This window comes from Ostrea edulis, chromosome 1 (assembly GCF_947568905.1).
Source record: "Ostrea edulis chromosome 1, xbOstEdul1.1, whole genome shotgun sequence".
Classification (NCBI taxonomy): domain Eukaryota; kingdom Metazoa; phylum Mollusca; class Bivalvia; order Ostreida; family Ostreidae; genus Ostrea; species Ostrea edulis.
Window position 1 is genome coordinate 54,846,142 of NC_079164.1, and position 14,651 is coordinate 54,860,792.

General features: G+C 34.5%; 1 protein-coding gene across 3 annotated transcripts in view; it reads right to left on the reverse strand.

Moving 5' to 3' along the window:
- Nucleotides 1-14,651, reverse strand: part of LOC125664628 (serine-protein kinase ATM-like) — a 408,026-nt gene that overhangs the window by 20,306 nt on the left and 373,069 nt on the right. For all 3 annotated transcript variants that reach the window (XM_048897448.2, XM_048897449.2, XM_048897451.2), the window contains exons 52-55: nucleotides 9,481-9,597; nucleotides 3,430-3,588; nucleotides 396-561; nucleotides 190-276 (exon numbers count right to left, since the gene is read on the reverse strand). In XM_048897448.2, the coding sequence (XP_048753405.2) occupies nucleotides 190-276; nucleotides 396-561; nucleotides 3,430-3,588; nucleotides 9,481-9,597 (529 nt within the window). The remainder of the gene's footprint in view (nucleotides 1-189; nucleotides 277-395; nucleotides 562-3,429; nucleotides 3,589-9,480; nucleotides 9,598-14,651) is intronic.

The window sequence follows — 14,651 nt, forward strand, 5'->3', positions numbered from 1 at the left end:
AATGGCACAACCTCTCTTTATTTCTTTTACAGGGAAAAACACATATAATATATGCAAAACCCATACAATTTGCTTCTGTATACATAACTTTCATAGCACCATCACATGTTGAATAGTTAACAAAAAAAATGACTATAATTTTATTGTGGAAACAGTTCATTAAAATGTTTTTAAAATCAGACAACATACCTAAATCTATATGCACAAGCTCAGCAGAGTCTGTATCAATCAAAATGTTCTGCATATGCCTGTCCCCCAGCCCAAGGATGTATCCAACTATGAGATAGAAAATGTCCAAAGATGCATTTAATCACGTACAATTCAATGGTTTTCCATGCAATAATGTATTAGAAAACAATTCAGAATATATGTACTATATTTTGTACTAATCTTACCAATAGAAGTGGTAGACACACTCTTTGTGTATGCAAGTCGACGTTCAAACCACACTGAAGGCTGTGAAAACTTCTCCATGAAGAAGTATCTCATCACTGGTTGAAATTTGGAACAAATTTCAAGGAAATTCTTTAATTTAACTTTCATGGAAGCTCCCACTGTTTCCTGAAAGTATGAAAATTCAATAAAGGACAAAATCTTCACCTTGAAGTGCATATAACAAGAGGCCCATCAGCCATATCGCTCATCTGAGTCACTTTGGCCTTGCTCAGCTATTGTGATTTTTGAAAGACTTTTTCAATCCTTATTCTCATGAAAATTTTCAACCCCATACTGGTGGTCCCAAACTTGCCCTAAAGGGTCATGAAAAAATCATGGTATGAAATGTAAGGTCTTGCCATGAAATATGGAGGTCATGAAGGTACATGACACATCATCTCATGGTGATACATTCATGTGTCAAATATGGTATGCCTATGTCAAAGAACAAAGAAGTTATGGCCCGGACACGAATCCATTGTAAAAAACCTTTAATTTTGACCTTGAGGTCAAGGGTCAAGGTCATATAGAGGTCATGAAGGTACTTGACACATCGTCTCATGGTGATCTACCTGTGTGCCAAATATGGTATGCCTAAGTCAAAGAACAAAGAAGTTATGGCCCGGACACGAATCTGCACAGACAGACAGACGGACGGACAGACAGACAGACAGACAGAGTGATTCCTATATACCCCCCAGAACTTCGTTCGGGGGGTATAATAACACTATGTATACCTTTTCCACTGTTTATTCACAAAAGAAAGTGTACATTAAAACTATTTTAAAATGTTCATTAAAATGTGATATTATCATGTAGTTTTTACCAGACACTTGTTTTTTTTCTTTCCACTAATATGTAATCGATGTCTGATGACAGAAACTTACGGAAGTTTTCATCTCCCCTTCCCCTAACTATTTGAATTTAGATTTTTATCCGACATCGATCTTTAAATCTCGCCCCTTATATATATACTTAATTTAAAATCTTATAAAATGTTAGATTTCGTGTCCATTACTGACTTCATTTGTTTCGGTAAATTTTCGTGTAATATGATTTAATAAGGTTGCGTAATCTGTGCGTCCGAGTTTTGAAAGGCACGGTTTTGACTAGGGTCTCTTTATCAACACTACAAATGACCAAATTGAAAATGTACACACATTTCCTCTCTCATTTAAAATAAGTATGTTGTTGTGTCAACCTCGCAGGAGAATACATATACATATGTTTGTAAAAAAAATAGTTTCCCCATTTTTAGCCGAGTTGCAACGAAGTTGAACTCGGCTATTGGCTTGGTGATGCGGGCAGCAACAATTGGTTTCTGGATGATAACTCGGAAAGTTTACAATCTAATCAAATGAAACTTTGATATATTGTTGGGTACCAGGTAAGGAGGATCCCTATTGATTTTGGAGAAAAATTGTCAAAGGTCAAGGTCACAGTGACTGAAAATAGAATGAAAATTTCAGAAAAATTTGGTTTCCGGATGATAACTTAGAAAGTTTAAATCTGAATCAAATGAAACTTTGATATATTGTTCGGTACTAGGTAAGGAAGACCCCTATTGATTTTGGAGAAAAAAGGTCAAAGGTCAAGGTCACCGAATATAGAATGAAAATTTCAGAAATATTTGGTTTCCGGATAACTCAGAAAGTTTAAATCCGATTCAAATGATACTTGAAGATATTGTTATGTACCAGGTAAGGAAGACTCCTATTGATTTTGGAGAAAATGGGTCAAAGGTCAAGGTCACAGTGACTGAAAATAGATTTAAAATTCCAAAAAAAAATTAGTTTCCGGAGAATAACTTGAATTGTTTTAATTTGAATCAAATGAAACTTGGTTATATTGTTGGGTACCAGCAAAGCAAGGCCCCTATTGATTTTGGAGAAAAAAGGTCAAAGGTCAAGGTCACAGTGACCAAAAATAGATTGAAAACTTCAGACAAATATGGTTTCTGGACAGTAACTTGAAAAGTTTAAAACTGAAATTAGTTCTTCACAATTATAAATATGCCACATCATTCCTGACTATACTTTGTTTGATATACATAACTTATGCATACCACGAAATTCATGGTGTAATTGTAATTTGTGTTAGATTTTTAAACATCCCCCCCCCCCTCTTTCTGATGCTACTTTAAAATAAAATGATCATCTTCTTGACGATCACTAATATTCATAACCCTGTAGATTTATAATAAATTGAAATAATCAAATAAAATAATAAAACCAAACATGAATAATTCCTCTACAATACCGCGTTAGATTTTACCGTCAGTAAACAATGCAGCTGTGTTGCAGTAGTGTATCCCCTAACCTATCTCTTTGCTACAGTTGGAACTATCAAATAAATCTGGTAAATCGCTCATTTTATCATTATTTTGTCTTACAACCCAAGATATTAAAAAAAAATAACACTTCTCGCTGTATCAACGATAAAACACAGTAAAAACAAATGCGCATTGAAAGTGCGTGATTGTGGGGCAATGGTATATGCATTAAAGTGCATGATTGTGGGGCAAAGGTATATGCTTAAAGTGCGTGATTGTGGGGAAGGGGGTTAAGGGAGTGTAATCGGAACTACACACATTATTTTATTTGGCCTTAGTATTACAACATACGCCTATTTTCAATTGTATGAGTTCCGTGGGGATCCAGATTAGAATAAGTCCTCAGTAACCCATGCTTGTCATAAGAAGTGACTAAATGGGGCAGTCCTTCGGATGAGACTGCAAAACCGAGGTTCCGTGTCACAGCAGGTGTGGCACGATAAAAATCCCTCCCTGCTCAAAGGCTGTAGGTGCCAAGCATAGGCCGAAATTTTGCAGCCCTTCACCGGCAATGGTAACATCTCCATATATGGGTATTAAAAATTCTTGAGAAGGATTTAACAATATTCAATCAATCAATCAATTTGATGAAGATTGAATCAAAATGAATGTTAAAAGGCTTTAAAATGCAATATTCTATAGCCTGTAAGAAAGAAACATACTGCCATCTTGTCCCTGCTGGCTCTGGCTCCAGTGTCATGGGATCTGAATCTTTTGTGGGCTCCCTTAGATTCATCTTTATCTCCGATTAAGTACATTCCCAAAGGCAGCGTACCTTCACACCACTCCAGGACCCCACTACACTGTGACAGGGGTATTACCTACAAACAACAAGTTCACAAAATACTAAATGCCCATGAGATGTTTTTTCTATTAAATGTAACTATCTTTCGAAATTGTAACTTAATAAACATTAAGTGTAGTTTATTTTGGATATTAGCTTACTTTATCCTGTCTGTGTAGGGTTAGAATATCTACTATTATCCTTGGCTCCAATTGTTATCGAGAACATAAGCATAGAGGAGTATTATGTTAATTGGTTGACTTGACCAGTTCCTGTCAATCTAATGGTCAATGGTCACGTGATCTCTCAAAGATAGATCTTGGACAGCGTCTATACTTAAAACTATTATTTCCTCATTAAAAATCTGTATTATTCTCTTTAAAAAAGTGGTCATCAGTGTACGATTCCTTGTGTATTATTTACAGGAGGTGTTAAACTTATAATTTACGGGTTCATTGCGTACAATTGCGTCCTGGAACTTTCCTATGTGTGAAATCTAACTAGGCCTATGTAACTTTTTGTGTAAGCCAGGCTTATTTATTTATTAGAAATGGCCTCCAGAAGAGCTTCTAGAAGACAGAGAACTTCGGGCAAAGCACTAGACACGTCAAATTATTTGAACTAGCCAGCAGCAACCACAAGAGAGAAGTTGTCAGCAGCTGATATCCAAACTTCGTAAAATTTTCCTATCTCAGTTATTAGGAAATTGTATCAGGACAATGTTATGTCAGTATCTAAAGCAAGCGCTCGTAATGCACAACAGTCAACAGACAATTGCGTTGGTAAGTGAACCGGATTACTTGACGTGACCCTTGGCCTTCTCCTGAATATACACCAGTGTACTAAGTTTGATGTCTGTCAAGCAAAGGGTTCTCAAGATATTGAATGGACAGTATATTCCTATGTCCAGTGTGACCCTTGACCTTTGACCATGTGACCTCAAAATCAATAGGGGTCATCTTCTCCTGAAGAAATACCAGTGTACCAAGTTTGATGTCTATCAAGCAAAGGGTTCTCAAGATATTGAGTGGACAGTATATTACTATGTCCAGTTTGAACCTTGACCTTTGACCATGTGACCTGGAAATCAATAAGGATCATCTACTCTCCAGGGGCAACCCCTGTACCAAGTTTGGTTGTTATCAAGCAAAGGGGTCAAAAGATATTGAGCGGACAACACATGGTTTACAGACCGACCGACCGACAGTTGCAAAACAATATGCCCCCTCTTTTTCAAAGGGGGGCATAAAAATGATAGTATTTCATTGTGACAATAAAACTACAGAACATATTATCCAAAAAGGACGTTTTGCCCATCATGCAACTAATGAGATACTTAACATGATGTTCTGTAAAGCACAATTTTTGTATTTATGCTGAACATGTACCTGGTAAGACGAATGTAATTGCAGATGCATCGTCTCGTTTGCAGATACAAAGCATTAGCACCTCATGCAGACAGTCAAACAACATCCCACACTTGCGTTGGAAGAGGTTCTGTGGAAGACTCCAACAGAATGATGGACTTAATGTCTGGCTCAATTGAAGAATCAACTCGGGTCGCATACGTAACTCGATATCAAACATATACAAGATTCACACTTACAAAGAATATGGATCAAAGTTTTACGGAGTCTACATTGATGCAGTTTGTGGTGTATTGTCACGACTCTTTGGAATTGTCTTTTCAAACTACCAAATTATATCTGTGTGGCATACGTCTTCATCTGATATTGAGGGGAGATATAAATCTATTTGTATCATCGGAAAATCAATTATCAAATGCAACATTTGCTTTTAAGTGGAATCAAAAGACAGAGTCAGACAGCCAACTTAGAAAGACTTATTGATGACCACTGTGTGTATTGTCGCCTTCTTCGGTTTCCTTAGTTTTGCTGAATTCACTTGTAAATCATCATTTGAACCATCTGTGAATTTCTGCTTAAGTGATATTCACTTCAGTGAGCAAAATGTCATTTTGAAATTAAAACAGTCAAAAACCGACCCATTCAGGAAAGGAATAGACATCAAATTATTTAGCAATAAATCAGAGTTGTGTCCAGTTCAACAGTTAAAAAAGTATATACAAAGAAGCCAGAAATTCAACAATAGTATGTAGGTTAGTGCCACTATTTCTCCTGGAAAATGGATGTCCTCTGAATAGATCCACCTTTTTGATAATCCTGAGACAAGTGCTATACCAAACAAAGCACAGGGATAAAGTTATAACTGGTTATTCATTCCGTATTGGTGCCACAGCCTCCGAAGCGAAATCTCGTATTGAAGATCATTTGATCAAAGTATTGGGCAGATGGCAATCCGACTCGTATGTAAGGTATATTAAAATTCCGGATTCGACTATTCAGCAAGCTCAACAGTCCATGATTATGAACACTTAATGTAATTATCTTGCAGATAATTCAGACATGACAATCGGATATGTATTATGTTTAGTTAGTCATAATGTAACTTTAGTACATGTATAACAGGTTATGTATATACATAGTAGCATAGATAGCATTTGTGCTTCATATCTATGATTGTAATATCGCTATTGCATTTATAGTTTACTTCAGTTTATGATTATTAGATGTTATACTTTATGACATCACCTTTTAACATACGAGATATTTGGATGGAAGGAATACTACAAGATACCCTGTACATTATATAATTGTGTTCTTCAAATATGTCATTGTATGTGTCTATGTAACAGGGTTTCTGTCGAATTAAACAACAAAGTCCTGTATGGGTTCTTAGATGTCGATCATAGCATTGTTTCATATTTGTACAGCTTACTCCATTTATAGTATTGAAACCACTTATTTTGAAATATCGCTTATTTTGAAGTAAAAAAAAAAATCCCCAGCCTCAGTCCCTCATTTCCTTTGCAGTAAATTATCGGTCAAGTTGAAATTGCTTATATTGAAATATCACTTATATTGAAGCCAATTCTCTGTCCGCCAAGGTGATAATACGGTTATATTGAAGTCCCCCTGGAGTCAGCAATCGTCACGGTTGGTGACTTTGTAATTACACAGATACATACAAAGGTGTCTGTAGATTTGTTTCTCAACTGATTGGTTTTCACTGCATGTGTTTATAAGAATGAAATAACAGTGGGGTATGAGCACTTTGACCAGTTGTGTATGTGATTGTTAGTAAAAATGTCCACTCCTCAAGAAAAAAAAACTTTGTCATTGGACACGAAATACCAACTAGTAACTGCAATAGATAAGAATTTGAAACCAAAATTGGAAACAGCAAAGGATTTTGGAATTAACCCCAGTACTTTGACCATGATTTTGAAACAGCATGCCACTATCAAATCGGGTGATTTCCCCTCAAAATGGAAACGTATGTGATCTGGAAACTATACAGAGATAGAAGACTGTCTTTTCAAGTGGTTTATAAATGCTAGATTATCAAATATAGCGATTTCTAGGGACTTCCTAATAGAAAAGTCTGAAGAATTCACCAAAAAATTAGGCACTGCTGATTTCAAATGTTCATCCGGATTTATTGAGCGCTTCAAAAATCGATGTGGCATAGCTTACCAAGCCGTGTGTGGTGAGAGTGAAAGTGTAGATAAAACAATGACAGATGACTGGATTCAAAACAAATTGCCCAAATTAACAGAAAAATATGAAACAAGGAACATTTTCAATGCCGATGAGCAGCAAAATCTCTTCATCTGAAGGTGATCAGTGGCATGGTGGAAAACGCAGTAAGGAAAGAATTTCTGTTTTAGTGGGAGCAAATATGGACGGTTCAGAAAAGTTAAAACCATTGGTGATTGGCAAATTCAAACACCCTCGCTGTTCTAAAAATATCAGGAGTTTACCAGTGCATTATTATGCAAATTCTCGTGCGTGGATGAACAGCGACATATCTAAAGAATTGGATAAAAAATTTAAGAAAGGGAAACGAAAAATTCTGTTGTTCATTGATAACTGTCCAGCACACCCCAAAATTGAAAATCTGCAATCAATTACTCTTATCTTTTTACCCCCAAATGCAACATCTTTGCTGCAGCCTATGGACCAGGGCATAATCAACACTTTTAAAGTCTACTACAGGGAGCTTCTTATTGCCGAAAAAATAAAATGTCTTGACGAAAAACGTGAATTTTGCATTAATATCAAAACTGCAATTGAATGGCTGCACAATTAAAGCATGGTTGATGCTGTCATCTCAGTGTGTTGAAAATTGTTTTCACACGGCCAGGTTCGCACTAAAATTTCAGACTGAAGTTCCTATAATATGTGACACGGACGACGACGACTTTACAGATAACACGACACCTGCTGAACTTTGTGAACTTTTAAAAAAAAAAAGCAGTTCCGAAATTCCGTAATTAACTATATAAATATTGACATGGTGATCGTCTCCAGGGAAGAACTCGTTACTGATATTATTGTAGAAATATATCATGAGGAAAATGATGATGACAAGAGTGAGGGTGAAAATTGGGACATTCCAGACAAAATTGTGACAGACAATCAAGCTCGCGATTGTGTATGTAAATTGAAAACATATGTACAGAAGCTACCTATAATGTTAATGACAAGATTTTTTGCAGGCCTGCAGGAAATTGAATTATTCATTGATAATCAGTTCAATATGAAAAAAATCAATAAAACGCATCAAATATGCGTATGGCCGAGTTGCAGTTTGGAAAATTATGCACGCTTGCATTCACGAAGTAAAAACATGCACATATTTAATATAGTTTATAAGTATGAAGCTTTGAATGGCCTCAATAGGTATTTATCGTGATAATGACCTTGACCTTTGGCTTTCAGAAGCAACATGAATCTTGAATGTCATCAGGATTTGAAGTCTGATAAACATGCATCAACAAGTACATGTATAAAAGTTAGAGGCAAGCTCAAATATACAGTATATAGTGAAAAAGAGACCTTGATCTTTGACCTCAAAATAAATAGGAACCTTCCTCTTTTGGATGTGATCAAAATATGGAAGTCGGACAAAGACGCACCAAGTAGTATGGTGCATTATATATATATATATACAGAAGAGTTCGAGAGTTCAGTAAGAGGCCCATGGAACACATTGCTCAACTGAGGATCTGGCTCCACAGAAAAGAGCAGAAATTTGTGATTTAAAATGTTGCACTATACAAATCTATGAATAAAAAGTACACCTCCGAGACCTTCAATACCTTGCAATGAAAATTTATAAATGAGAAAATAATAAATGTTTTAGAAAGTCTGTAGTGATAGTGAAAAATATGGGCTATCTACTAATTAGAGGCAAACTATGTTTGATCTCTCAAGATACTGAAAAGAAATTTTCAATTATAACCAGTCATTTGAGTCATGACCTATTACATTGCGACTTGAAAACCAATGGGGGCTCTTTGAGGACAAGAGTGTACAAAATTTGATGTCTGTCAAGCAAAAGGTTAATCTCAAGATACTGAGCAGACAATATCTTATTATGTCCAGAGTAGTTTGACCATTGACCTTTGGACCTCGAAATCACTACAGGTTATCTATACCTTATGATCTGTAGAGCAAATGGTCCTCTCAAGATATTGAGTGGATAAGATCTTATTATGCCCAGTTATTTTTTATCCTTGACCTTTGATGTGTGACCTCAAAATCAATAAGGGTCATCTACAGTCTAGGGGCAATCAGTGTACCAAGTTTCATAACTGTAAAATTTACAGACAAAAGGTGATCAGAAAAGTTCATGTGAACTTAGAGCTCAGGTGAGCTAAAACACTAGTGTATTTTGATCAACTAAACTGCATTAAAAAGGAGTAATGCCCCTTGCTCTATATTTGTTTACCTTGTACTACCTTACAGTCAGATTCCTTTTCTGGTTTACTTTCTATATTTGTTTACCTTGTACTACCTTACAGTCAGATTCCTTTTCTGGTTTACTTTCTATATTTGTTTACCTTGTACTGCCTTACAGTCAGATTCCTTTTCCTGGTTTCAGGGTTTTTGTGAAGCAGTGTATTCAACATCTCAAACACCTGTTGCATGATAGCATCCTGTCGCAAATCATCTCTACCCTGAAACAGTAAAAATTAATCTATGTCAGCTCATAAGTGTATTTCAATTTCTTTTTTACAAGCCCTTTACCTGAATGATTCCAATCTAAATTTATTCCAACTTAATATAACCCTCTTCTCCCAAAATTTTCTACATTTCAACTCTTGAATTTAGTGAAGTACATCTTTCAATCCTCTCTGTTCCTTTACATTACAAAACTTTTAGCATTTGTACATGTATATCAAAATGTTAATGACTATGTAGCAATGGACACCCGAGTATCACACACAAATACTTACATGTACTGTATAAATTTGCCTATAAATACTTACATGTACTGTATATATTTGCCTATAAATACTTACATACCTACTGTATAAATTTGCCAATAAATCAGTCCACCTACAAGTTGGTTGTATTTTCAAGGTTATGTTTAGGAATTTGCCATAAACCCACTTTTTGCCTGAATCGGTTGACAATTTCAAATCAATTCTCTGATTTACCTCAACTGTTTCAAATAATATTTTGAGAAATGACACCAATATTTTATCTTTTTTTCTCAACAAATCAATTTCATATCAATACTATAATGTATTCAATGTGTTTAAATAACATTTTTGGATATGACATAGATATTTAACCTTTTACTCTCAACAAACCAAACAGCTACCATTTCGTTTATTTTATCCATGTTTTTATGTTAAGAAGATGGTGTTGATTAATATTTTTAGTTAAAACGACGATGACGGTGAAGATTTAAAGCCCAGTAGGGCCCTGCTACACTTGGTTTGTTGAGGCGATGATGATGGTCGACCCTATATGGTTAAGTTATATCCCTTGTCTTATATATAATGACATTGATGATATTTATGAGAAAGTAATAATTATGAGGTGCTCAATGTCCAAGCCATATCTGTTGTTTTTGGTTTGAATGCTACACTTGAACTATTATTGGCAATTATCATGACTGATTTTTCATTCATTTACCTAAACTAATATTGTCTCTTAAAGAGGTTTGCACCTGAGATTTGAAGTAATGTCAATTTTTTGAAAAGTGTATTTTTTATCAGGATATTAAAAAGAAAAAGAGGCCCATGGGCCACATCACTCATTTGAGTCACTTTGGCCCATATTTAAAGATTTTCCCTACATGTTTGCATGTAAAATTTTGATCCCCTATTGTGGCCCCAACCTACCCAAAGGGACCATGATTTGAACAAACTTGAATTTGCATTATGTCAGGAAGCTTTCATGTAAAGAACCAGAGCCACAAAGTACTAAAATTGGCCCTTTCACCAAAATAAATGAGACTTTCGCAGTTGATTCTCTAAGATTTATAGGTTATAGAACAATTTATTTTATAATTATATCTTTTCTAGTTTTCTTTTTACAGTTGTTTAAACTTTGTGTTGTTTTTCAACAGGAAAACTGTATAACGTCATGATGTTGACGTTATGAGAATCACAGTGCTCAGCTGAGTGATGTGGCCCATGGGCCTCTTGTCTTTGCATATGATAAACAAAAGTGTACATATTGTATTTGTAGAAGGAAGACATTGTTTTTGTTCATCAGTTTAAAACTTTGGCTATATGCATTTACTACTAATTGGTTACTGTAAGAATCTTGTATGCATTGTATTACTTAATATTGATTTTCAATGTCTTAGATCAAGGTAGCCACAGTTATTTTAAGATTTTCAGCAATACGATAAAGGAGAGAACATTCTAGAATCAACATTGTCGAATGGATTTTGACAAAACTTGATACATTGTCAGTTCTTACAAGATATTTAATGCTACTGATTTTCAAAGTCATAGGTCAAGGTAGTCTCAGAAAATTGAATTTCCAGTGTATATATATTAATAAATTTTCAATGTACATACTTTAATATTAATTGTTGATTATTTTATATATATTGTACCACTGTATTCACAACAATAAGCAGAACTCAAATATCTACTCCCTGTTAAGCTTATCCTGTTGTTTACCCAATACACAATAATCAAAGCCTCAGATAGTTATACTGAACAGCAAAATGATTATTTCTTCATTATAATCATAAGAGGTTTTCTGATCATTGTGTATTGGGTAAACGATAAGATAAAATGGAGCTTAATAAATCAGAGTTTTTCTGTAATGAGCAATTTAGACAATTCCTATCTGAGCTTTTACCGATACAAATGTTCATGTTCTTCATTGTAAACTGCATCGATATATCATTTATGTCTACAGGTATTTTCCTGATTTGGTGTTGGGTTGCCTCATGATTCATGATGGACTCATAGGTGGCTTTGGGTTGTCTTTTCTCTCCCTGGTTTAATGTTTTTGAGATAAGGGCCGTAAAAAGGGTAAAGCTCAACAAAAAAATTCATTTTTAATCCAATTGTGATGGATTGTTTTTTAATTATAGTCAATTCTTTTTTAATGACTCCTCATTTAAAATAAACATAGCGCTCAGTAATCAGTTTTTTGTTAACTTTTTATCATTTCCAAGCTATAAGAGGCCAAAGGGGGCCAAAATCGCACATTTACAAAGAAACTCAAATTTTTTATTTTTTATTCAACATTTTTGTATCGATATGTTCCGGTCATATCATGCGCTCTTTGTGCAGCCGTTCATTTGTACATGTGATAAGGTCAGTAAATTCTCCACCATTACTGTCAGAGGACAAACACATTTAACATCTCTGGTCTGATACTTTATTCAACCATCATAATAATGAATAATTAGATATCTTATGTTCATACATTGTGTTACTGTACATCTGGATTTGTTATTGTTCATCCGGATTTGTCTCTGTCTCTCAATTTATGATTATTTTATCATCCCTCATTTTCTTTTTCATAACTTTACTTTATACAAAATAATAAAAAAATATAGACATTTGACAAAAACACATGTTCATCAGATGTACAACACTTATAATTAATCAAATTTGCATGCATGACAATACATGTACATGTATCTATGACTAAAAATACTCTGAAAAGGTTTTTTCAAACATTGAATAAGTATATTTATGTATGTATATTTTGCATGTATACATATACATAATGTATATATTACCATATGTTTGACCATGATCAACCATGGTCAAAACGTGTTGACCATGGCACTAGTAGACCATGATCAACTATGGTCACTTCTTGGTTGACCATGGTCAACCATGATCAATTCTATTTGACCATGGTCAACCATGGTAAGATCTTGGTTGACCATGGTCAAGAGCTGTGACAATGGTTGACCATGGTCAAACTCATGGTTGACCATGGTCAAGATCATGATCAATCATTGCCGACCATGATAGTTCATGGTCAACCATCATTGACCATGAAATACCATGGTGACCATGGTCATCATTTCGTCTGGGTGTAATACACAAAAAATGGACGTATAGGTTAATATAAATTTTTGGGGCTTATTCTGGTTGTAAATCACAACTGTTAAAATACTAAGAACTTGTATATTTTCTATCACGATCGATGTTTAAATTTATGGTGATATATTGCCCCCCCCCCTCCCCCCTACATAACACTTTACAAAATTTTTCCGCTGTATAGGACATAATTGAAAAATCATGATCAAAAATTAAACTTCCATGCGGTGAAAGGACCACAGCAAATAGTATTGTTTTACCGTCTATCTCAAAGACGAGTTTATATTTTCAAGTTGCATATCTATTCGTATCAATTTCCATTAAAATTTATATCAATTGATGATAAAAAGAGAGACAACTCTATAATTTTGGCTAAACTTGAGTAATTATAGTAACTGATTTGAAAAATGGATTTTTTAAACACCCCCCTCGTAAACTAAATTTGTTTTTAAATAAAACACAGTGGACCTTTAAAACTGTCGGCACCTCTGAAGTCTTAATTTTCTGAGTGAGGTAGACTTTTAAGCCCACGGAGGATCTCCGTGGATATCGGACACCTGTGCCTCCTTTGTGCCACTGTACACCTTCATGTGATAAAACAAAGAAATAAATACTAAGCGAAATATTAGTGGGCAAAAATTAAAACGTATACAACGGTGACTTGTACATATTCATATCATTTAATGATATACATTATTGTAAATTTATAATAGTAATTTAATTTAAAAAATGTACATTCACTGTCTATCTTTAAAGAATTATCATACTGATTTGATAACTTACTTAAATTGTTTACATTTTGGAGCTTGCTATTCGAAACAATTCATCTTAATTACCCTAAACTTATGTCGTCCGTTATGTATTAATTTTTCACATTTATATGTTTGAAGCAGATAAATTGTTTTTTAAAAATCCCAGAAATAGAGTGGACAGTGTTGCTAAATGGATTTTAACTTTCTCTATAAAGTAGAAACCTCGACATGTTTGTAAATCGGGATTATTCCCTATATATAGATATATCAAGATATTGATATATATCCGTATGCAGACTTCCCTGCAGACGTTCACACCTTCTCTATGAAACGACCAAATTCTTGACATCCTGTACACAAACACCTGTGTTAGTCGGTACATTGTTTCACAGCATGAGTTCACCAAATAAGAGAAGGATCATTTGACTTTGAAAATGAACAAACGAATATCACATGGTATAAATTGGCATTAATTTCAATTTGATAAATAGCATGAATCATATAGCAGCTAAAAGAAATGTGGACCATAAAATGACAAGTAAAACCATTGGTTTATTTGTGCGACTATTTCAAAAGATTGACATTTATATTAGTGCAAAACATGTCTTTTAATGTATAATTTTTATTGTAATTAAGAATATTAGATAATTTAGATCTACTGTCTACATGTTTACAGGTAGTGTAGAAATATCACAAAGTGTACAGTTGACAACGATTGAAATAAGAATGTGGACGATTTTTGTTTATTCAGTGACTCACGAACTTACCCGTCTTCTGAATGAAAGTTGTAAAACAAAGAAACAATTTTTTGGTCAGTTATAACACCCGAAAACGGGGGTAAAAATCATCTTCGCTTGCCATGGGTTTTGGGTCCATTAATTGTGCTCTTCGTGGACTGAATACATTTTGCTAGCGAAGATGGAAAAAATAATTTTAAAAATGCCT